At 43.5% G+C, this 24,847-nt stretch overlaps 1 protein-coding gene across 1 annotated transcript in view; it reads right to left on the bottom strand.

The window, feature by feature from the left end:
* KCNH5 (potassium voltage-gated channel subfamily H member 5) overlaps nt 1-24,847 on the bottom strand; it is a 271,205-nt gene that overhangs the window by 40,919 nt on the left and 205,439 nt on the right. The window contains exon 10 of the mRNA XM_014598759.3: nt 5,373-5,569. Within this exon, the coding sequence (XP_014454245.1) occupies nt 5,373-5,569 (197 nt within the window). The remainder of the gene's footprint in view (nt 1-5,372; nt 5,570-24,847) is intronic.

Raw genomic sequence — 24,847 nt, 5'->3', positions numbered from 1 at the left:
GCAGGCACACTATCCCTTTGGAGGGCAAAGTCACAGCAGTTTCCTCACATTGGGCACATCTACATGTTCATTAATGCGCCATAGTTACTGCGCATTAAATTTAGTACTTGGATAACCACATATTAAACCAATGCACAGTAACTTGCGCTACTTCACAGTAGCGCTGGCACACGGGTTTTTAGTGACGCTAACTGCATAGTAGCCTAATACTACTGTGCAGTAGCATATTAGAACGATTTTTGCCCAGCACACTACTGCACAGTGTTATTAAGCTACTGAGCGGTTAGCATCTCATGTAGATATGCCCACTGGATACTCAAAGGTTCCTGTTATATTCTACCTACCTACAAACAGTCCAGGAGAAATTTCTGGGCTTATTTTAAACTGATTTCATATGGTTTTGACCAGCCCCTTTAGGCAATCTGTGTTAATCAAGGTATCCCAATTTTACTGAAAAAAAGTTTTACTTATTTTAATTACCCTATGGTACTAAACCCTTCTTTTAAGTATTAGTAGAGCCACCTGTTCAATGTCATCCTAAAGTCTGGAGCATGTTGCAATCTCCAGATTAGTTTAGTGAAGTGGACTGGATTGTGGGTGGAAAGGTAATGGATACCCTAATACCCATATGTGTGTGTGTGTGTGTGTGTGTGTGTGTGTGTGTGTGTGAGTGAATATTAACATAAAATATAATACTAATTAAGATCAACATGCATGACTGATTGATGTAAAGATAGGCAACACTACCAAGACCAGAGATGACGGTAAGATAAACCTCATTTTGAAGAGAAGCAAGTGTTCAATTCAGATTCAGAAAAAGATATTTTTGCGTCTAAAATTTGACAAGTAATGACAGGTTGTTCATTAAAACATCTGTTTATAAATAGCGAATTAAACAGAAATTATTTTAATTTCAAATAAATAAAACAAGGCTTTTAGACCTATGACAAATTTACCCCATCAGAGGACACGACTCATGTAAATAGCCTCATACGTTTAAACTGTGTTAAATGAAATATATAAAATTAGTTAATTATAGCATCGTCACTGGTTTAAGTGACTTCCACACGCCATTTGTGATGGAACCAGGAACAGAACTGAGACCTCCTAGACGACACTCGACTTCTCCTAAATGCACCCATTCTCTTGCTGCACCCCTCTGCCTTCCTAAGAGTGAACGTGCCAGAAATCCTACACATAGCATCCTTGTTCATCACACCCTGCCGGTTCATTCCCTGACCATTGTCTATTCTACGTGCAACAGATAACAGCATGGGATCCTGCATTTTTTAAATTGTGGAAGAAATACTGGCCCGCTAAAGTCAAGGGGGCTTTGCCATTGACTTCAGCAGGCCCAGGATTTCATTGCCCACCTTAATGCAAATGCACAGAACATGATGGTCTCGCAGTTAGCTGGGGATTTTGCTGCTGGCTGAAATAGGAGGAAGTGAGACCAAGAACTTGGAATTGATCTATTTACATTTTTTCGCTGGATGCTTGTTTCCTGCAGGAACCTATTTGCTAATTCAAAAATCGGTCTGACAAAATCTTTTCTGCCAGCAGAATGCTATGCTCATTTGTGCGTGTTTCTCTCTGTATTAGAGTTGACTTGAGATCTCACGGCCCTGTGGCAGAAAAGGAAACAATGCCTGGCTTGCAAAATGAAGCCCTAGTCCAAGGAGCACAGCATCTTAAGATGCATTTATGTTATTTATATTCTCTAATATCAGAAGTCGGTAATTACCTCCGTGAAGACTCGTTCCAAGCATTGCTTTATCACGGTCACTTTTGGGGGATGGATATATAAACTAATTGTAGAATTTAAGAGCATCTTTGGAATGTAACTTTTCCACCTATTTGACACTTTAAAAAAGTCCCACGTCCTAATACTATGTTGCATTTTGCATTAGTGATGTTAGATGTGCCATCAAAACTTCAGTGCACGCAGCAAGATGCGGCAAGACTTTTGCAGTTACAGATTAAAAGACCCTTTGCCACTCTGACCAGGAGAGATGGCTGCAGGTTGAAAAATGAGCAGCCACTCTGATTTTACAGGTTCATAAATGCAGCGTGATAGATGAGCTACCTGACCAACAAAAAAATCCTAGGTTGGTAATAGCACACTGCATGGCTCCGTTAAGTAGGTCATTCAGTGTGCTAGGTCTTCGAATGTTATTTGTGAGTGAGAAAACATTACTTTCCTTCTTCAATGCACTTGTCTTTTCTCCTGTCATGTGGAGCTAACCTTCCATGCCTACTTCTATTACTAATTTATTAGCTTTTTAAGTGTCTAAATTGTTGTACAGTCTTTGGGCAACTTGTTCATGCCTGCTTAAGCAAAGAAAGCATTAGGAATAAAAATATATGTGTGTGTGCTTGCATGTGTATATAAAGTAGACAGAATATTGCTTCTCTGGATCTGCAGACTTGCTACAGTGAAAGCAAGCAACCTGCTTCTTCAGCACAGAACAGCCAGGAGTATCGTTCTGTCATAATTAACTGTCAAACCCTGAAAGTGATGACAAAATAAAAGAGGCGCTAAATATATTTCTATTCAAATCAATTAAAAGAGGCAATGCTTTTCTTTTGATTAAAAGAGATCACTAGAGCAAAAACTGCTTCAGCACAGAGCAGCAGCCTCTGTGAGCTCAGTCTCCTTAGCTGATCTATTGCTTCTGCTCATTTGCTCTTTGTTCGACAAAGCAAATGTTTCTAAGAGATGGACCTTTAAGCTATTAGTTTTGGGTCTACCGGAGGGCACCATGAGAACAGCATACCCCTTTTTGCAGACTGGGACCAACCCAAAGGCTATTCAAGTCATTGATCTCATAGGACTTTGGATCAAGCACATGGACTCTGTTGTGATCTTGCGCCTGAGAAAGAAAATCTCGAAACTAGGCTCACTCTGAGATCCTGGAGCTGCGCTTTTAGAAATTAGGCTTCATTTTACAAACCAGATGTGAGCAATCAGAGATAGGGTCATAGGCAGGGGTGGAAGCTCTGGTGGGGGGGCTAAACAGACGTCTTCTTTCAAAACTTTTACTGCTTCCCTTTGGTTACACTCACAGCATGAAAGCCACCGTGGCACGAATTCTCCCTTCTAAACACATGATCCAAGTACCGCTGTCCTGCACGACTCCATAAGTGAAAGGAGCTCCCCCACCCCTACCACCAAGTTGGACAGTGGTTGCAATCGACTGCTGCTGCCACAGTCCAGCATGGCAACCACTGCGGCAGTGACTCGGGTGAAAAAGGAGACAAGAGGTTCCACTGGAGACAGAGGTAGGAGACAAAAGGCGACAGAGGTACCACTGCCTCGCCTCCCTGCATCCCCTACTTCCTAGAGATGGACTTGCAGAGAGTTCAGTTCTGACTGCACAGCAGGGACTTCTTTCACTGCCAGAAGTCCTTCTTCATCTTTGGAGGAACATAATCTTCCCTCTGTGAATAACAGCACTGCAGACTAGAGTCTTAGTCCATTGCTTTGTCAGCAGCACCTTTCATTTACACAGCCCTGGCCTTGCTCCAGAAGAAAAGGATTCTCAAGAAGCATGTTTAAGTGACAGGTCTATAGCGGCAAGAAGCAATAGGTATATTTTGGCACAGCGTGAGTTGTATTATCTTGTCCCATGAAATCACCTTCAAACATTTTTTTTCCCCAGTCCCAAATCCTCTCTCATTCTACCCAGGACTTGAGCATAATTCCCAGCTCTGTGCTTGCCATTCATGACACACTGCAGAGAGAGGGGTAAGAGAGCAGTCCCGAGCCTAGCCTGGTTCTTAGCTGTGCCTCCTTTGGCATCTCTAAACCAATGATGCAGGACACTAGGAAGGGTAATGAACAGGGGGCAAAATCACTTTAGACATACCCTGTTCAATGCTTTCCCTCTGAAGCAGGGCTGCACATCTCCTAAGTGGCAGGGACATCCTTCTCCTCCCTGCTGAACCATGTATATGGGCACCCCAGCCTCACTCAGCTGCCATAGGCTCCTCCGCAACACCGAGCTGTGCTGTGCAGGTACCTTGGGCTGTGGGCTCCCTGGTGCGATGGGGTGGAGTGGTGGTTGAGTGGGGACCAAGAGACTGCAAATTAGCCCCTCACGGGGCACATGCAGCCCACAGGCCACCGGTAAGACAACCCTGGTCTCAGAGAAAGGATGGTGGGCTGGATGGACCACTGGTCTGACCCAGCATGGCACTGCTTATGTTCTCTCTGCATTCAACCATAGACTGGGTGGCATCTGTAGCCCTAAGTGCATCTGCTCTCAGCTGTCCCCTTGCTAAATGTGTCATTGTGTCATCCTGTACACTTGGTATTCTGCTGAACACATTCATAACACTAAAAAAAATAAATAAATCTTTTTTCTATGAGCTTTCAAGCTGCAGTCACAGGAAAGTGAACCACAAGTCTCGCCTAGCAAGGCAATTTCTACCTTACTGTAAATGCTGAGCTCCCTTTGCTCCTATGGACTAAACTGTCTCTTGAATATTGAGGTAGCTTGGATGTAACTTCAGATGAGATGCCTTGGGTGCAGCAAGAGAAAAAAATCCATTTTGGCTGTAAAAGGATCTCAGTTAATGCTCAGTAATCTATAAATCATTGTTATGAGATTTCTCTATGCAAATCAAAGTTATATGACCCTCATCAATCTTAAGGAAACCTCCATAAAGATTAAATTCTGCAGCCGCAATGCGAATTAAAGGATTCTTTAACCTGTTTTCGAGATACGTTGGTATAGCTAATTAATTTTTAGATGGAGTGTTCTTTGAAAGGATTAATGGACAGTGAGCTTTGCTGATTGATTATGAAATGAGAAGGAGGGTTTTTAAAAAAGAGCTGGGAATGTAAAGGCACTATCAGGCTTTATTAACCTTGTCATATTAAAATTCTAATTTGTGAACTGCGAGATGCAAGTATTAAAATAATACTTTTGCAGGGTACAGCTTATTTATTTAACATGAATAACTTCCTCACAGTTAGTCCACACGACAGAGCCTCTGATAGGGATTTCAGTAGGCAAGGGACCAAAGGGCACCTTGCATAAATTGAGCACGTGGAGGCTACTGGACTACAAAACATAGCCACATCCATGTTGTGACAGAAAAAATGAGAGAAGAAAAGAAAAAGAAAAAAAAAGTGTAATCCACATGTCACCCTGAAAGGGCAGTTCTGCTTTGCTGCAAATTTATGGGTAGCTTTTATTGAGCCTTCATTAAGGCACAGCTGCGGCATTTACTGATAGCCTAGTTAATCTGCACTGACCTGAAAACATCAAGGCTAAATTTGGGATTGTTATTTGCCATGAAGACTCTGTGGTGTGTCTGCAACCACTCTACCCCAGGAATGGTGAAAAGTAGACCGAGTGCCTTACCCGTTTCCTCAAATTGCAGGTGAGAGTGAGATTCCTCGAAAAGGAGTTTGCAAAAGCCGTGTAAAAGTCCAAAACTTTAAGCAAAGCTTCCCGCTTAATAATATGTAAATCGCAGTAAGTCAGTGCCCGTACATTGGCACAGGCGTGAGCCAGTGTAGTTTCCTTCCAGAAGATGTCACCAAACACATCGCCTTTACCTGAAAAGCAGGACAGATTTGTTAAAGCATGCCACTTGCAAAGGAATGGTCAGCAAACCAATAATTTTCTCCCTTCATTTCTCTTAGCCCCCAGTTATCCTGACCGTAGGTTTTCATTCAGCAAAACACTTGAATATTTTTTTTAAAACACCTTTTAAACCTTGGCTGCTATATTTAAAAAAACCCCAGGCTTTTAAATGTACTGAGATATTGCTCCACTCAGTATTGCGAAGCAAAAGAGCCAGATGTTCAAAGGTGTTTAAGCATTTGAAGATACATATTATTGGCCACTAGTTTTTCAAAAGCTTTTGCACAAGTGAGGCCCCACAATCTATTGCATTAAATGCATGTTAGGAACCAAAGCTTTTTAGAAGCTTTGGAAAAACCCATTAGACACCAACCTGCATCTTTCAGTGCCTAAATGCTTTTAAAAGTCTGTCTCTATATGATTTGGGAGGCTCACCTGCATTAAAAGTCAACGGGACTTAGGCTCCTAAGTACCTAATACCATGTCCACACAGTACACTTATTCTGCTTCAAAGCAGCGTCCTCGTGCTCACTGTGCTGCTCACAGTGGGCATCTTCCTAAACCAGAAGTCGTGTCGCCATGACTGTGTGGTACCACAAGTTTACTCATTAGCAGGCAATGGGCTAATTAGCACTGTCACTCCGGAGTGGTAATTGGCTCACTTGAAGTGTCACACAGACATTTCATATGGCATGGCACAGTGGTGCACTGTGTTTGAGGAGTCCATGCTGGAGCACAGTGAATGTCATGTAGACATGGCCTAAATCACTTTTGAATATAAGTCTTAGGTTCCTAAGCCATTTGGGCCTTGCCATGCTGAACAAAGAAATGCCAAATTCCTATATTAAAAGCCCTGGGTCTTAGACATTTAGAGAGTCAAGGCCCACTGACTTGCAATGAGTCTTAGGCTCCCCAAGTGCCTCAGCGCCAAATTTTCAAATGGACTGAAGCACTGTTTTACCCTTAAGGTGCCCTTAAGATGAGGACAGGCACTCATTAGGATTTATAAACACGCTATCTGCCTAATTCCCGTTGTTTTCAAACACCATTAAGTGCTTATCTATCATTCAGGCATCTAAAGACCTTTGAAAAACCTGACCCTATGCTCCTTTTGAAACAGGGATTTTGAGCACATTTGCATATTTGATCTGTGGGCTCCCAAACAGGCAAGTTCACGCTGCCACCAATGCTATGACTGCAGCGTAGTGTACACACACCCAGCTTCTCTGGAAGCTAGCTTGCTTGGAGGCTCTTATCAGCGCAGCTCTGAGAAGTGCAAAACCCTGCCGGGGCAGTGTGACTATTCTAGCCTGCACCGACCTCCACACTGCTGTGGCTCCAATGTTATCAAGACTCAAGCTAGGAAGTTTCAAGCACGTTCAGTTATATGGGCAAGAACTGTAGCCCTACTTTGGTCCTATTGTATGCAGAGGCTTGGTAAAATTGAACTTAAGAGATTTTGAAAATGTTACCCAGTGACAAACTTAAGCACCTGCTGTAGTGCTTTCCTGGATCAGGGCTTCACTACAGCATCTAACCATGAGAGCTGATCAAACTACTGAGATGGCATTTGCTCCTTTTAGGCTACCAAATCATTTACACCTAATAAACTAATCAAAGTAGATATCTATATAGATAGAAAGATAGATAGATATGGATATATATAGATACATTATGTGTGTGTGTGTATAGATAGACAGATAGATGCATGTATATGTATTTAAATAAACACCTTTTATGGGCTGAAGCTCATGATCAGCTCATGAAAGCATGAGCTCGCTCAATCTATCTATCTATCTACCTACCTACCTACTTTGATTCATCTATAAGGTAAAATATCTACCTGCCTTCTGTTCAAATTCAGACGGACATGGCTAAATACTCCGTCTACCAAATCATTCACAAGGTGACCCTGATTCCTGTGGCTGTACTTTCTGGACATTAGTTTTTGGTATACTGTTTTAATTAATAATTTTCTGTTTGCAAGTGGGCTGTGGAATTGATCATCTAAATTACATTACCTTTTTTTCTATTCCGTTACTGAAAGAGTAGTTTTATTTTTTAAACAGGGGACAAGCAAATGGTAAACTGTACAACACATATTTAAATGAATGCTGCTTCTAAATATTCCTAAATTCCTAAAATTCAGGAAACTTTAGGATTTGGGAACATTTTCGAGAACCTCCAATGGTCATTAGAAACCTTGGAAATAATAAAGAGTATGCCTTTATGAAATACAGTGAATAGAACGCTACATTTCTCACTGAATATATTTATTTAACAAAATCCTGCTGTTTGAGCAAATCTACTAATATTTAGGTTGTATATTTCCATTTGATGTAAATGGAGTGATTTTTCAAGATGAAATTTTAATAATAATATGAATTACAATACTTTTCATAGACTCAATCAGGTTTGGGGCCACTTTGGGATGGACACAATATGATCAGATACACAATCTACTCCCTGCCATAGATGCTATCTAATACAGGTATTTCTTAGCACTTTTAGAACATGGAACTGATTTAATGTCATTTCCAGTAATATTTAATGCACTTAGGAGCTAGGCTTCCAAAACAGAGTCTGGTCACAAGCCACTGCTCAAATTATTCATTTTATTAAGTTGCAAAGTGATATATGATAGATAAAGTTCTGCACAAAAGAAAGTCCATGCAATAGATAAAAGCTGGTGTTATAACAAGTGTCACAAGATATCTCGTTTACTGAAAACCAGAGAGGCGGTAGATTAGAAGGAGAGATGTGCAAAACTGGTCATACCATTTCAAGAAAGGATATCGCAGAAGTAGAGGACATTCAGAGAAGGGTGAAGATAATGATTAAGAGCATCAAACACTAGTGATTTTCTACCAAAAGGGGATATGGTAGCAATACATAAAACCACTAATGGTCTCTAGAGAATATAAACCAGGATCTTCTGTTCTCCCATAATAAAAAAACAAGACAATCAAGGAAATCAAAAGTGGGGGAATTCAGAAATGATAAAAGGAAATGTGTAATTAAACAGTGGAACTCATTGTGCAGGAAGTCAGAGGCTAAAAACTTATCACATTTAAAATAGGGGTTGCACACATATAGATATATCAGTGGTTTCCAGTCATAATTAATGACAATACACTTGGGAAACCTTGAATTTCAGGGTTTCAGGGATTCTGTAATGACTAGACATCAGCATGAGACCGAAGGCATTGACAGACATAACATCTGAAGCACTTTAAGTGCCTCCGAAGTTCTGCAAAAAGTGAGGGTGCAATGTACATGGCCAGTGAAGTGCTTCAAAAATGGCTGTTCTGCTTCAAAAACAAACCTGGAAAGCCCATGAAGTTATGAAGCACTTCATCCACTGTTTGCTAGGGCTGTGTGAAATTTCACCAGCTGTTTCGATTTGACACTGTTTCAACTCATTTAGAGCTCGAAACAGTGAAATCGAATCGAAACGAAGGGCTTCAAACCAGCCTTGAAACAAAACGAGGCTAGTCAAAATGTTTTGAAAGTTTTGAAACATTTTGAGTTTTGAAGCAGCCAGCAGCCAGGTGGTGGGAGACAGGGGAGAACCAGGCTACGCTGCCAGGGGCTCTGCAGCCCCATGTGGCTTACCCGGGAGCACAGCCCTGGCTCTCCCTGCCTCCCAGGGCTGGGCTGCAGGAAGCCGATCACAGTGCAGGGGAAGGGAACTGAGCCCAGGCTCAGTTCCCCCCATCCCCCCCAGTGCTGCGATTGGGCTGGGGAAGGGAACTGAGCCCAATCGTTCAGTTCCCCTCCCTGGCCCTATGATTGGGCTGGGGATGGGAACTCAGCCCTGGGCTGAGTTCCTTTCCCCAGCCCGACTGCAGCGCCGGAGAGGAGAGCTGAGTGATCGGGCTCAGTTCCCTTCCCCAGCTCCCCGGTCCCAGATGGCAGCACCCAGCTTCCCTCTCTCATCTGGCAGGCAGATCGGGGGCCCACAGCCCTGGGAGAACTGGCACAGCCCCCACAGCCCTTCCAGGGTTGCGGGCCCCCATCAGCCTGCTGGATGAGAGAGGCTTCCCCATTATAGCGAATGGGCGAAACGTTGAAACAGCGTCACTGTTTCGACAAAGCGAAACGGAACAGTGTTTTCGAACTGAAATGAAATTCAAAATGAAATGCTGTTCTGTCGAAATCTCTAAACTCAAGTTGAAACGGAACGGTGCTGTTTCATACAGCCCTCCTGTTTGCACATCTTATGTAGGACACATCCTCTTGTGCCCACTGATGGAGTGGGTGCTATAGTTTTCTCCAAAGCATCTAGCGCTAGCCACCATCAGGGGCAGTATGTTGGAGTACAGGAAATCTCAGATTTAATGCAGATTGACAGTTCCACTGTTTTATGTAATATCCATCTAGACACTGGCAGAAAAAGGTAGCACTTTGATTTAATGTTTAATGTTATTCAATGCAAAAAAGACCAACCTCAATTTGGAAGCCCTACAAACAACATAGGCCATGTGTAGACAAAACAAGAGGCTTGTGTGCACAACACTTTAAAGCAGGTTAAATGCTTTTGCACCACTTTAATTGTATCAGTGTTTGCATGCCTCAGTGGCATATTGCGCATTAATTCCAGCTGCTGTAGGAAATTTGGTGGCATAATGCACCTTAAATGACTTGGGACATAGCAAACTAAAACTCCTTCGAGGCTCCTACAGCCGTGGAGCGAAGCACCGGGCTCCGTGCAGCTCCGCGGCTCTGCAGGAAGCCCTGCAGGCAGCCTGGCACCAGCCTGGGAAAGCAGGCTCCGCCCAAGAAAAGCGGCGAGCCTGATCTTTTTTTTTCCTGCCCTGGAGCCTGCCTGCCTGCCTGAGCTGCGCAGGGGACTGGTGCTTTCTTCCACGGCTGTGGTGCCCCCCTGAGACCACCCAAGCCGGATGCCTGCATGTGGGTGCCACCTGGGGGAGGGGGGGCTGCTGCCGCAGAGGGAAGCACCAGCCCTGCCCGCAGCCCAGGGACCGCTCCATGCGCTGACAGCCTGCCCTCCCCTCCCCACTGGAGGGGCAGGTAACTGTGGGGCACGTGCACAACACGGGGATTTAATCAGCCCTAAATTGAAGCGGTGTTTTTTAAAACTCACCACTTCAATTTAGGGCCCCCGTTTCATCTGCACACGCCCATTTTTCTTTTAAGCATTTCATCTGATGTCTTTTTTTTCTTTAGACACTCAGAAACTTGGAGGGGGAAAAAAGGGAGGAGAAAGAAACCAAAAATATGATGCAATTCAAAGTCTGAGAAAAAAATTGCCTCCACAAATCCTTGCAGAGCATGTAGTCACTGCAAATTGATGATGTCTGCATTTTACAAGGAGGATTTTTAATTGTAGATTTTCTCTTCCAAAAGCTTATTACATTACCTGTGGCAGAGCCAGTTACAGATTAGGTCTGTGGCTAAGCACCAGGGCTGAGACTTTCAAAGGTATTTAGGTACCTAAAGATGCAGACAGGAACCTAATAGGATTTAGAAAAGCACCTAAGCAGGTTAGGACCCTCAGACATCTAACCTACTTAGGTACTTCTGGAAATCCACTAGCCACCTAGCTGTATGCTTAGCCACCTAAATGTCTCTGAAAATCTGGCCTTAAATCATCATGGATGGGGCTAACCACATATATCATGTTAAGTATGCATTTATACACTTACTAAATTGGGGCTAGAAGGCCTGATTCTGTGGACATTTGTGTATGTGAATAGCTATTCTTGTGCAAAGTGATATGCATAATTATTTGTGGGTTTGGATCCTTTAATGATGGTTCTGACTACTGATAAAGATTAAGTGATGGTGCAGGGAACGCATCGATGTAACCAAATCTGCTTTCATTTAATTGCATTTCTAGCAATACATTTGAATTAGCCTCTCAGCAGAACTCATCAGCATGTGTGTAGCATTGCTCTAAGGTGGTCAAACTACTTCTTGTTCAGGAGGTGCAGGCAACACAGAGGAGGTTGGACTCGACGACTTTTGACATCCTTCCAACCCTACGGGCATTTATACATGTGACAGACCTGTGCTCCAACACGTGCTAATTAGCACACATCAAAGCAGACTTGATTAATCGAGTCTGCAGCGAGTCTGCTGGAGCGTGCTGATTAGCACACTCCAGCAGCCTCCACGTCTTGTATGGCAACAGGGGCATTTTAACTAACGCTTGTTGAACAAGCTTTAGTTAAAGCGCCCCCGCCACCATTTTAAAGTACGGGATGCTGAATACACGTGACACTGCAGGCACTTTAATTGCAGCAGCTCCCCTCCACCCTGGTATGATGCTACTTAGCATCATAGTTGAGTTATATAAACCTACCCGAAGACTCCTGTGGGGCCTAGTCAGGAAGATATACTGAAAGCCCATCCAGCTAATGCACTGATTTTAGCACAAATTACAAGAGCTACTGTCACTTCCGTTCAAAAATACAGCTGGAGGAGGAGCAGGTGCTGGCCTTTCCCATAATAGCTGGACTGCTGTGTAGAAAGGCATCTGAGAGCCACGGGGCCAGGGGCCAGAAAGAGAGTAAGCAAGAAGTGTGATTTTGTAGCCTACTCATAAGGGCAGTTCTCTGCAAGTCCTGGTTCTGGGGCCTGCTTAGGCATTTTGCAATCAAGAGTCACTCATTAAAATACCTAAACAGTGTTGGGAACGTGTACCAGCACCCAGGACTCTCCTCTCCTAGGGGATGGCTACTGAGTCATGCTTCCTCTTATTCTCTCTGACCCCTCTCTGCATCACTTCACTGTAGCCTAACGTCTATAGAGCAGGTAGGAAGTATCTTCCAGTCCACCCTAGCCTATAACCTGGTGACAAAGGTATTCTCCTTAGAGATGGAAGATGTGTATTGAAAGAAGTGGGATTGCAGACACATCCTCTTGACTGGCTGGGATAGGCACCCCCTCTCCCAGCAAGCTTGCTACTGTCCCATTTGTAGGTGCCTAATACTTCATATTTGTCATGCAAGGGCAAAGGTAAGTCCTCAGATTCATGAACTCCACTCCCAAAGTTGGGCACTGAAAAGAATGAGCATTATTATGCCTAAGACCCTTGGTTGATCTGGGTCTAGACGTCTAATCCTCAACTCAAATTAACAGAAGTCTTTCCACTGATTTCAGTAGCCTTTTGATCAGGCCCTGCATGGAGCATTATTTTGTAACTTGGTGTCTTATTTCCCCACATGAAAGCTGATAAAGCAAGCATCCTGCTTTTTCTGATAATGCCTTTTAACACCTGCCTCTTTCAAGACTTGCAACATTTTCTTGGGGCAGTTTACAGCTTTACTCTGGAAGGAAAAACACTAGCAAAAGTAATTTTACTTTCTGATAAAATTTACCTTAGTGTTCTTTTTGGTTTGGGGTTTTATTTCTGTCTGTGGAACTGGATGTGCATACTATTATTCAAGAAACCTTTGGAGGTTTGTAAAACATAACGCAGAACATTTATTTGGAGTGAACCTGCCTCTGATTTCCTTGCCTTTGTTTTATAGCAGATTTCTCCACTTTGGAATGGTCTTTCTACTGTCACAGATATTCTTAAGTCTGATGTTCAAGGGACCCTGTATTTTTTTAAAACAATGAAGGCCTCTATATTTTTTGAAACAATGAAAGTGAATAGCAAATACATGGTCCTGCTAATGTATTTTACAAAACAAGATAGCTCAAAGTAAATGTTTAATGCAGAGCATTAACTAATAATGTATGGTTTACCTAATGTACTGTTTTGAAGTTACCCTCAGCAGTTAATGGTCCTTGTCCATAACCACCAGTCAAAACCTCCTCTTTTTGACGCACAAAGTGCCATTATATAATTCATTGAAAATAGTCCATTTTTTCAATGTATAAAATTGCCTAATTTATTTGTTCTCTGTGATGTGCACTTGGCAAAATTGGAGCTCTGCTCTGAGTAACTACAGCCTACAACTGAAAGAAAAAGAATTTAACAATAGTAACTGTTATCATTTTCCTATCACAATAATAGGGAAATGTTTCTTCTCTTTGGAAATGTAAAGTAATACACATCAAATTAAAGGTAAGAGGATAAAAGCAATGGCTGTTTACTCAGAGTCCTGGTATAATGCTTGAAGTGCAACGCATCAAAAGTTTTGTATGACTGAATCATCATGAAGTAAATGAATAGATTGGCATTGTCTTTGTTGCAGTTTAGTAAAATCACAAACTGTAGTGGGTTCATCCAGAAGAGGTGAAGAGCCTATAAACATCTAGAATGGGGGTGGCATCAGGCAGTCCCAATCTTGGCATGTGATGGGCTGGGAGGGGCAGTGCCAGGCCTCTGGGACCCAATCCCAGTGGAGAGGGCTATGCCAGGCCTCCAGGAACCAACCCTGGAGGGAGGGCGCGGTGCCATGCCCCCTGGGACCAATCTGGTGGGAGGGGGCAGCATGTGCGGCCCCCAGGGACCATTCTAGGTGCATGAGGGCAGTTGGGGGTAGTGTCAGGCCCAGGGCCAGATCCTGGCATACAAGGCTCCATGTGGCCCATGGCCCAGCCCCACCCCATTCCTCTGACCCACAGGGCCAACAGGTTGAGCAACACTAGCCTAAAACAATCTTCAGAAGAAGAAAATACTCTGAGACTTCTTACATATCATATTTTCACCCCAGCTCATGGTGGAGTCTCTCCACTGCTCTGACAGCCTAATGGGGCCATTGCATTGGCAGCCATCAGTTGCAGGAGACCATGGAGATCATGCCTTTTGGTGAGTTACCAAATACCACCATAGCTTCTTGAGTGGCTGAGTCCAACACATAAAAAAGAGACCCTCTAGCAAGTTGTGCATACAAACTTGGTTGAGCTTGCACTGGCATACTGAGTATCATTTTGTCTTGCCCGCCTCTTCTGTAGCTCATCATTAACCACTCTGTCTTGAAACAACATAGGCCCTGCTTCACGGTGGCTTTCCACTCTCAGCAGTCTAAAGCAATTGATTCCCAGCATTGGCCATCGATGTGCAGCTCACAAAGGTTTTTCTTGCAAACAACAACAAAACAGAGTTTGGACCGTCCAAGTTGATGCTTCCCAGTGGCCAGCTTACCGCAGAGTATGCTCTTGGGGATTCATGCATCATACAACTGACATGTCCAAACCAACAGAGGTGTCTCTGTTTCAGAAGCATGAACACACTGGGTATCTTGGCCTGTTCCAGAACAACCCCAGAAGCTGGAGATTTGTCATGCCATGTTATGCCCAGGATAGCTCAGAGACATCAAAGATGGAAACTGTTCAGTTTTCTTTCTTCCTTAGCATAAGGAGTCCATGTTTCACTGCCGTACAAAAGAGAGCTAAGTATGCAAGTGTTTTAGAAGGACATCTTTGTTGACAGAGTGAGCACTCTGTTTTTTCCAAACTCTCTTTTGAAGTTTAGTCACGGCGTTGCTTGCCTTTCCAATGTGAGTATTAATTTTGGCTTCTGAGCCTAGATTTTGCGAGATGGTGGAGCCCAAGTAAATGATTTTTTCAACCACTTCCAGGTTTTCTTCATTTATTCTAACTTTGGGAGGGTGGTCAACTTGTTGACCCTTATTTTGGAGGGTGGTCAACTTGTTGACCTATTCCTACTGTTTTCTTTAGGCTAATGGTCAGACCGAAATCATCACAAGCATGAGAGAGGTGATCCATGAGACTCTGAATTCCTGCTTCTGAATGACTAACAATTGCTGTGTCATTGGCAAAGAGCATTTCAGACAATACTTCTCGGTTCTTAGTTTTTGCTTTGAGATGAGCAAGGTTAAAGAGTTTCTCATCAGATCTGGTCTAAACATATACTCCTTCTGAACATAAAGTGACTGAAAATGGGAAAGCTCTCAAATCAGAATAGATAGCTTTGATATGCATTTTGCATTTGTGTCAATGACTAAACAAAGAAAAGGCATGTCAGGTCCTGATATGTATGTGGTTCCTAGTGCTATATCATTTTCTGGGCTGGAAGAGAAAAACTGCAGGTCACAGTACTGTAACAGCATGTTGGTCAGAGCTGTAATTTTTTTCCTGGAACAACTATACTTCTACAACCCCAAAATTGCACATAGTTCTAATGTTAAAAAAGGGCCTTGTGCCAGTATAGTTTTTTCTCTTCCTCTATAGGAATAGCTAAGTTTTAACACACGTTTAAACTGATAAAACTGTGTCCGCACAATAGGGCTCTCACTACTTTAACCATATCAGCAGAGTTAAATCAGCACAGCTTGCTTGTTTAGGATGAAGTTACACATTACACTTGGATCTTCCTAAATCCGTGGAATGTTAAGAGGTAAAGTTAACGCACAGCTCTGACTTCTAGCTCCACTAGAAGGCTGCATGGGTATGGCTAGGAGCCAGGATACCTGAACTCTATCCCTGCTCTGGGTGGGAGGTCATGGTGACTGGGTGGGGTGCATGCTGGGATGCTCTGGAGAAGTGCAAATTTCTCATTTTCTCTCATGGAGCAGACTGAAGTTACCCTAACACAAGCTAGGTAGCATGGCCCAGAGTTAACCTGGCGGGGCCTCTGATCAAGCACGCTCAGCTAGGCCAAGCACTAGGACCTATCATACCTGCCCCGATCCCTGGCTAATGAGACTGCCCAGTTTTCTGCAACCAGATTGGCAGCTGAAAGCACTGCTTAGCCTTTTAAAGCATACCTGTAGCCTCAGGCTACAGGTGTGCCTTGGTACAGTCTTGGTGTATTCTGGCAAGCCTCCCATTCACTGCTCCTTCTGATTCTCCTGGCTCCGGACTTGACTTTGGCATTTCCAGAATCTGACTTCAGATCTCCCCTGGACCTAGACATCAGCTCTGTGGCCCCTGGTTTCTGATGGTGGCTTGCTTCTCAGATAATGTCTCTTGGATTTTGCCTTTCACCCCTCCTGGAACTTGGTCCCCGTGTTCTGTTGGCCCCTTTGACCTAGACCCCACCTTGAAGCTGTGGCAGTCTGTCCTCCTGCCTTGCTGACTCCCTAGTTGCTCCCAGTGACCTACCTGCAGGCCCAGCTGCCTATGTCCTGACTGAAACCTCACACATGTGGGTTGGATGAATGGGCTCTAAGGTGGATAGAAAGCTGGGTGCAGTGTTGGTCTCAACAACAGTGTTGTCTAGCTGGCACCCGGTATGAAGTACCTCAGGGGTCAGTCCTGGGGCTGGTTTTCTTTGGTATCTTCACTAATGATCTGAAAGATAGGATAGACTGCACCCTCAGAAAGTCTGCAGATGACACCAAGCTCAGGAATGTAGTAGATACACTGGAGAGTAAGGCTAGGATTCAGAGTGGCCTAGACAAATTGGAGGATTGGGCCAAAATAAATCTCATGAGGTTCAAAAAGGACACGTGCAAAGTCCTGCACTTAGGACATAATCCCATGCACCAGTACAGGCTGGGGACTGACTGACTGGGTAGCAGGTCTGCAAAAAGGGGCATGGGGGTTATAGTGGACAATAAGATGGACATGAGTCAGCAGTGTGCACCTGTTGCCAAGAAGACTAACAGCATACTGGGCTGCACTGGAGGCATGTTGCCAGCAGATAGCAATTATTCCACTCTACCCTGGTGACGCCACATCTGCAGTACTGTGTCCAGCTTTGGGCCCCCCACTGTAGAAAAGATGTGGACAAGCTGGAGAGAGTCCAGTGGAGAGTAACAAAAATGGCTTGGGGGCTGGGACACATGCCTTGTGAGGAGAGGCTGAGGAAACTGGGTTTATTTAGTCTAGAGAAGACAAAATAGAGAGGGGATTTAACAGTAGCCTTCAACTACCCGAAGGGTGGTTTCAAAGAGGATGGAGCTTGACTGTTCTCAGTAATGGCAGATGGCAGAATAAGGAGCAATGGTCTCAAGTTGCACCAAGAAAAGTTTAGGTTGGATATTAGGAAAAATGTCCTCGCTAGGAGAGTGGCAAAGCACTGGAACAAGTTACCTAGAGCAGTGGTGGAATCTCCATCCTTGGAGGCTTTTATAGCCCAGTTGAACCAAGTCTTGACTGGGATGATATAGGTGGGGCTGGTCCTGCTTTGAGCAGGGTATTGGACTAGAAGTGACCTCCTGAAGTCCCTTCCAATCTGAATTTTCTATGATCTATGATAACCCTGCCTGCCTGCCCAACCAAAACTTTGAGATGCTTACAGGGCACTTAGCATGAATTACTGAGCTTTAACATACAGAAATTCATTTTTTAAGTTCCCTTAGTATGGTCTAAGCATAATGTGTAACTTCACCCTTAGACAAGACCCTGCTTGGAGCTTTCAGAAAGGAGCTATCCAAATTATTTGCTGGATTAAGCATGGCAGGCCATAAGGAGACAGCACAAGCATGCTTTTGTAAAATGTGTTCTGAGGTTAAATTTTAAAATAAAGAAATATTCCCATTTTTCAGAAGGAAACGTATTTCCCATATATCTAACTGGTAGTGACAGCATTTTAAAAAGCAAGTCTAAAATGCAATCAGAGGCCTGATTGGTACTCACTCTGTGCTCAATAATAATGCTCCTGAGGAGGCATGCCCAACGGTGAAGACTGCCTTACTTAGTACTCACCTACGGGTATGAATAAGCACATGCAGCCATGGTTATGCTGCTGTTGGTACCCAAAGTAACTCGAGTATGTCAATACAGGCTTCAAGCTCAGCTCCGATCACTGGGTAAACTACCCTGAGTGAAAGCTAAAAATCTGAAGAGGGGAACAAGTTTGCATCTTCTTTCCATAGAAGACAATCTCCCGCATAGCTCAGAGTGCGCATTTGACCATCGGGCAGGTGACACTGCTGGAACTACAGCTGTGAAAATTCATCAGCCACTTCCCAAAGGGGAAATAAGTGCTTCACATGCAGCCTAGAAACCACAGTAGCGGTTGATAAACTGTGAGAGGAAGTAGGTTACGTCTCCATGAATCTTTTAAGCCCCCATCCCAGCAGTCTACATTGTGGGCCGAGAATGGCACATGGACAAGGCTTTCCTTTTTAGCAGCTTTGGACAAGCCATTCCTTCTATTAGTACCTGGTTGTTCACACAGGAAACAATATTCATGGAGCAAGCTCAGTCTCATCACACTTCAGCTGGACTTTCTCAGATGTTTCCTTTCAGCTGCTTTAAGTTTTAATCAGCTAAACACTAAATCTATGGCCCTCAGGTGTCAAAATACATGGCCTCCTCTTGCCAACTCAATGAGGCTGCACACAGACGTAGCAATGCAGTGGCCGTGGATTTAAAAGACATCTACAAACCTAGCAAGTCTTTGCCCCACAGAGCAAATGTACAGGAAAATGAATGAATGAATTGGAGTTGGACCCAATCAGATAAAATATTAAAATGTAAGTGATCTGCTAACAAAAGCCCCATTCACAAAGGGCTTGGAGGGCATTTACAGGAGGGTCCCTTGTCATCCAACGTCTGAGAAGGGCTGCAGAGGATGTCTTGTCAGGGGATGAGGCGTAACCCTGAACCCCTGGATACAAAGTGAAATCATAAGACGCTGAACCTGGTCATGTGCCAGTATAACTCCAGGAAGAAAACCCTGGTGTGCAGTAAAGTAAAGCTGAGTATCTATGGCACCACATCAACTGCAGGAAGTAGGTCTGCTCCCCTCGGGTTGCCTGCTGAACCCAAGATTACCTCACTGAGGCTTGCAAAGGGGGATGTACCCATTTATTTATCCTGTTTGTGGCTTGTGTTATGCAGGAGGTTAGAAGAGATATACTTCCCACTGACCTTACAACCTATGAGTTTGAACTAGAATGTGAAAGAGCCAGCCAAACCCATAAATATCAACTTTAAGGACAAGAGACAACTTTCCACATGAAGTACTTTGATTGGTTTATTTGTATATTTTTCCTCTTTTTACTTGAGTTCTGGAAAATATTGAGTTCTGGAAAATATGTTTTGTCATCAACTCTCTTGGCAGTACAACCGAACCCTACAGGTGATGTTATCAATGAAGAGCTTAGCCAGAGAAAACTCATCACTTATTTGGAGCCCAAATGGGAGCGGAGCCATCTGAAAATAACTATGGGCACTGACAATGGAGTCCTTTCGAAAATCTGGTCCTGCACAAGTAAATGGTGATATATAAATATAGGAGAGAATGAAAAAGGCCACTTCAAGCACTTTGGGAAAAGAGCAATGGGTTCAAAACTGGCCGGTGGACAGAGAGGGAGCAGTACAGAGACACAGCTGAATGCTGGTAAAGCTTCTTTGCTGTTATTTAATAAAAAGGATGGGGGAGTGGGGGAAAGGGAGGGGAGTCAAACAAAAAAAGGAGAAAAAGTGAGCCAGGAAGAGAAAAAGGTCCATACAGTCACTCTGCTACCAGTCGTCGTGTTATGGCAAAGTCTACGTTGCAAGTACTATTTGGTGTTTTCCTATAATTTGGTGGCTCCTGGAGACAAATAATTATATAAGAATCTCTGCTTTCATTTTATAACAAAGGTAAGTTTCTATCCCTCATGGATGCACAGAAAAACTTGAAATTGTGACCCATTCAATCTTGAAGCCATAAGAACCAAAAAACAATGACCCAGAATTGTTTGCTGTCTTTAAAAAAAACAACAAAAACCATGATTTTTCAGACATTTCCATGTTTTTAGGCAGTGAGATACATGATTTTTGAACTCCTGGGTCTGGCAACAGTGTATGGAAAGAATAAAAACAATGGAAAGAATGTTACCGTCATAAATTGGCCATGGATCAGACCCACAACACACAAGCTGACCATCAGTTAAGATAGATGCTTTATATTTTGCTTAACTGTTGTGTGGACAGAGGGGAAAATATCCCAAACTTGCACAAAAAAATCCCCTTTGACTCTTTGTCAACAACAGCTTTGAACAAGGAGAAATTGAGCTAAATCCTGAAGCCTGCTGAGGACTCAGACTCAAGTCTTGAAGGCACTAAGAAACATGCTTAAATTGTATATCAGTATCCCTGGATGTCATATTAAGCCAGTGAATCTCAAACAGGGTGCTGCAGCAGGGTGCCTTGAGAGCATTTCAAGGGTGTTGCAGCGTGCCACGCAATGTTTTTGTGCTGTTAAGTGTACCGACATGATTCATAAGATAAACTCCGAGATTTCAAATAGGAAGCCACAGTGTTAAAACACTGTGATCTCTTCTGGTCTCATTTTTATTTGAAACAAAAGAATTGCTATATCATTTTTCTGTCATCAAAAAACGAGTGAAAATGAAAAACTGGCATTTTCCAGGGGGTGCCTTGGGTTAATAAAGAGTGTCTTGAGTCTGAAAAGGTTGAGAAACATTGTATTAAGCCCTTGCACAAGTACTTGACAAATTTGGGATCAAAGTGGCCAGTGCCTTGTGAAATCAAGCCCATAAAAACCAATCTGCATTATCTGAATTGTTGCAGACCTGTTTTTCAACGAGGTGAAGACATCCCAGGCTTCATATGATCATTTTTCTCTTAGGGCAGGTGTGCACGACACTTTAAAGTGGGTTAAATGCTTTTGCACCGCTTTAATGGTGTCAGTTTTTGCACGCTGCGGTGGCATATAGCACAGTAATTCCAGCCGCTGTAGCAAATTCGGCAGCGTAATGCCCCTTAAATGACTTGGGGCCCTACAGCCGCAGAGTGAAGCACCAGCCTCTGTGCAGCTCCGCAGCTCTTCAGGAAGCCCTGCAGGCAGCCTAGCAGCAGCCTGGGAAGGCAGACTTTGCCCAAGAAAAAAAAAAGAAAGGCGGTGAACCTGATCTTCCCCCTCTCCTCCCCACCTAGATCCTGCCTGCCTGAACTGTGCAGGGGCCCAGTGCTTCCCTCTGCAGCTGCAGTGCCCCCTGGGACCACCCAAGCTGGGTGCCCGTGGGTGGGTGCCGCCTGGGGGCGGCTGCCACTGCTGCAAAGGGAAGCACCAGGCCCCCACTGCCGCCCAGGGACCGCTCCGCTGACCCGCAGCTCACCCACCCCTCCTCGCTGCCAGAGAAGCAGATAAGTTTGGATGTGTGCACGACACAGGGGTTTAAAGGGATCTAAACTGAAGCGGTGTTTTTAAAAACCCACCGCTTCAATTTAGGGTCCCTGCTTCGTCTACACACAAGATAATTTATAGTTTTAACTGATCAGAACTGGGGGGACTCTTTTTCTTAGCTGAAATATGAAAAGACTACTGCATAAAATGCTGCAGAGCCCTTAGTAACAGGTACATCTATTATTAAAATGAGGACGTTTCCAGGGTTAGTTTGTCTTGTTTTACTTTACTACAAAGCTATTGATAAAAAGGCTTCAATGTCAAAGAGCAGGAGCTACTTAGGGCCTGAGTCTGCTGCAGAGAAGTAGCCTAGTGTAAAGCTCAGCCCACAAAAAATCAGTGCTTTAGCACCTGTGAATGGGAGTTAAGTGACATGGAAAGACTTTTCATGTTGTTTAGTTTATGACACGTGCTATTCTGGTCTCACACGTGCCACAAAGTGAACACAGGAAATGTTCCTAGGGCTTGCGGATTTCTACCCCCATCATTTGGGAGCCTGAGATCTGCCACCACCTGCAAGTCATGCTGACTGCGGCAGGAGAGGTTTATAGCTTGACACTTCCAACGAGTTGCTCCAGTGCTGGCTGTTAGCAGAGCCCATTTGCTATTCTTTTGGCATCAGAGTACAGTTGTTACTTGAGGTGAAAAATCATCCTTCTTTACTTTCAAATATCTTACATATGCCTTCTTCCTCTAACTTTCATGGCTGATATTTGGTAAATATTTCAGTTTCCAAATCTGCAAAGTAATGCAAGTACTAGGGAGGCATAATTCGAGAAGCCTGCTTTAAAAGATAACAGGCTGCCCCATTTAAAGGAAGCTTAGCAACTGAAGTTCTCACTTCCTAGAAAATACTAAATCCAACAAATAACATGGCTGTATTGGGACGATCTGCAGGACTTCCCATAACTGGCTTACATCACATAAAAAAAAAGGCAATTTAACTGAACACATGAGGGGTTAGGGACCCTACACCAGAGGACGAATCAGCTATTATATATTCATACTGTCCGGACAATCAAAACTGCCTTTGTTCAAGAACAGGTACATCTCACAGTTCAGCTTCTCGGATATTTTTAGCGCTGTTGCATAAGATCGATATTCATGATCAATTCCTAGAATCATGGTTTAAGTGCAGCAAGTTGTTACTTTTCTGCTGGCATAAAGATTTCTTTAAACCACATTAATTAATCTTCAGGTGTAAGTTCCTGTATGAGTTATACCGTTAGCCAGGCTATGAAAGGGAGTTGGGAGTGCGGCATCTGCAAGCACTTGGTTGGCATTGCTACTTCTATGAGATTCTCTGTCAGAAGAAATCCCAGGTCATTGCAGCAGAGGGAAGCACTGTTTGCCCTGTCCTAGCTGGTGCGATTTAATTTGCTTGAGGGACTTGGAAACCTCTGAACTTACTGAGGTTTCCCAAGTGGTACATTACAAAATACAGAGCAGACCTAGATATACTGCTGATTTCTACTTGTGACTGTGGAAAATTACAAAACAAGCTTCTCGAGCCAGCCTAACTTGCCAGCAAGGTTTCTGACAATTAGAAACAAGATTGCTTGCCCTTCCCAGCTATTCTGGCAGTTGTAGACATGACATGTTAAAATTATTGGACCATTTTCAGGACAGTTTTCTCCAGTGAAGGAGCTGAATTTGGTGCAGAGTGAATCTGGTGCGTTAGCTATTAGATCAGCAGCTACTTCATTTGGAAGGTAGAGTATATCTCAGGAAAATGAAGGTACTAATGAAGAGAACTTAATTGGGCACTGGGGTTTTTTCATTAAGGAATCCCAGGCTTTGCGGATCTCGAGGTTCAATTTGAATTATTCTGTTATTTTACAGGTTTCCATTGTGCTTATTACTGCAGCACCTGGATGGCTTAATTGCATGCAGAACCACAATGGGACTAAACAAAACAGCAGGCCTTGAATCTTGCTATGAAAATCACTGGATGCAGGCCTCCAAAGGCTTCTAAGGGGGAGGAAATTCCAGACAGGGGCCCTCAGCTGAGAAAACTCTGCTCCTAAACACAAAGGTGCATGTTCACCCCTGCTGTAACTTTACTGAAGTCATCTGGATGGGACTTGGAAGTGGCTGATGCAGGAAAGGGGAGAAAGAGCCAAGGAGTCTGCAAAGGGAGGCACGGTACACTCGTGAGGACATGAGGTGCTTTGTAACGGCATCCGTCTGGGTTGGTGAGGATGCCCCATAGAGAAGAGGAGCACTTGGTCTTCGGGCTGAAGCACAGAAGTGAGCCAAGACATTCTGTTTCTGCCTCCGACTTACTCTGCAGCTTCAAGCAAGCCAGTGTCACCAAATGAATATGTCCTTGAATGATGGGGTATGATGGGAATTATGTAATCGATGTAGGCTATGCACATTGAGATCCCCAAGTGAGCAGTGCTCTACAAAGTGACAGGATGCGTAGGGATGAAAAGCAACGGCTTCTACAGAAAGAAGGGACTGGGGAACCTTTGCAAAAAAGCCTGGTGAGAAAATGGGGGGGAGGTGATGCACAACCATGGAAAGCTTTACATGATCCAAGCTCTTATGTAAGCAGGTCCTTCTTCCCCTCTGTTTGAGCTGCTCAAGACAGAGCAGATTGATTTAAAATAATAATGTTCCCCCATTTGATCTGCACTGCATCATCTCACATGTCAGAGTGTCATTATAAATCCCTTGGAGAGGGATTCTGCTCCATAACCCTTTTTTTTCCATATGAGAGAGAAAATCTCACAATTAATCAGTTCACTATTCTATTAACTAATCTGCCAAAGCCTGAGGATACTTGCCTAGTTTTCTGATTACCAGAGCAACAGTTTATCTTTTCTTAAGATAGATTTATACCGTCTACCAATCCCTCTACCACACAATAAATGCAACTCTGATTCATTGAATTGCTGTCAGTAGTGTTGGCAGAATCAAAGGCACTTCCAGTAATTAAAGCCGATTCTTTTTAACTGAATGTGGTTAAAGGTCTCTCTGGTCAAACAGAGTATAATATAGATACTGAATTTACAATGTGTAAGCAGGAGAAGTAAAGATTTCACAATATTATCCCAAACAAATTATTTTCAATAATAAACAATGGATGATGAACATAATCCATTTAGCAATGTTTTTCAGTTCAATAAACTGATAATTTGCTCTTTGTTTCTATTGTAGCACCCTCAAAACATTTGTTTGGTTAAACACAGCCACGATTTTTCAAAATCCTTTTTTCTTTGAATAGCTATAACCCAGAGAGAGAGATATCCTTTTTGTCACTGAGATTAGTGTT

The sequence above is a fragment of the Alligator mississippiensis genome, chromosome 2 (assembly GCF_030867095.1).
Source record: "Alligator mississippiensis isolate rAllMis1 chromosome 2, rAllMis1, whole genome shotgun sequence".
Taxonomy (NCBI): Eukaryota; Metazoa; Chordata; order Crocodylia; family Alligatoridae; genus Alligator; species Alligator mississippiensis.
The sequence above is the reverse complement of the archived record's forward strand: the minus strand, read 5'-3'. Positions and strand labels throughout refer to the sequence as shown.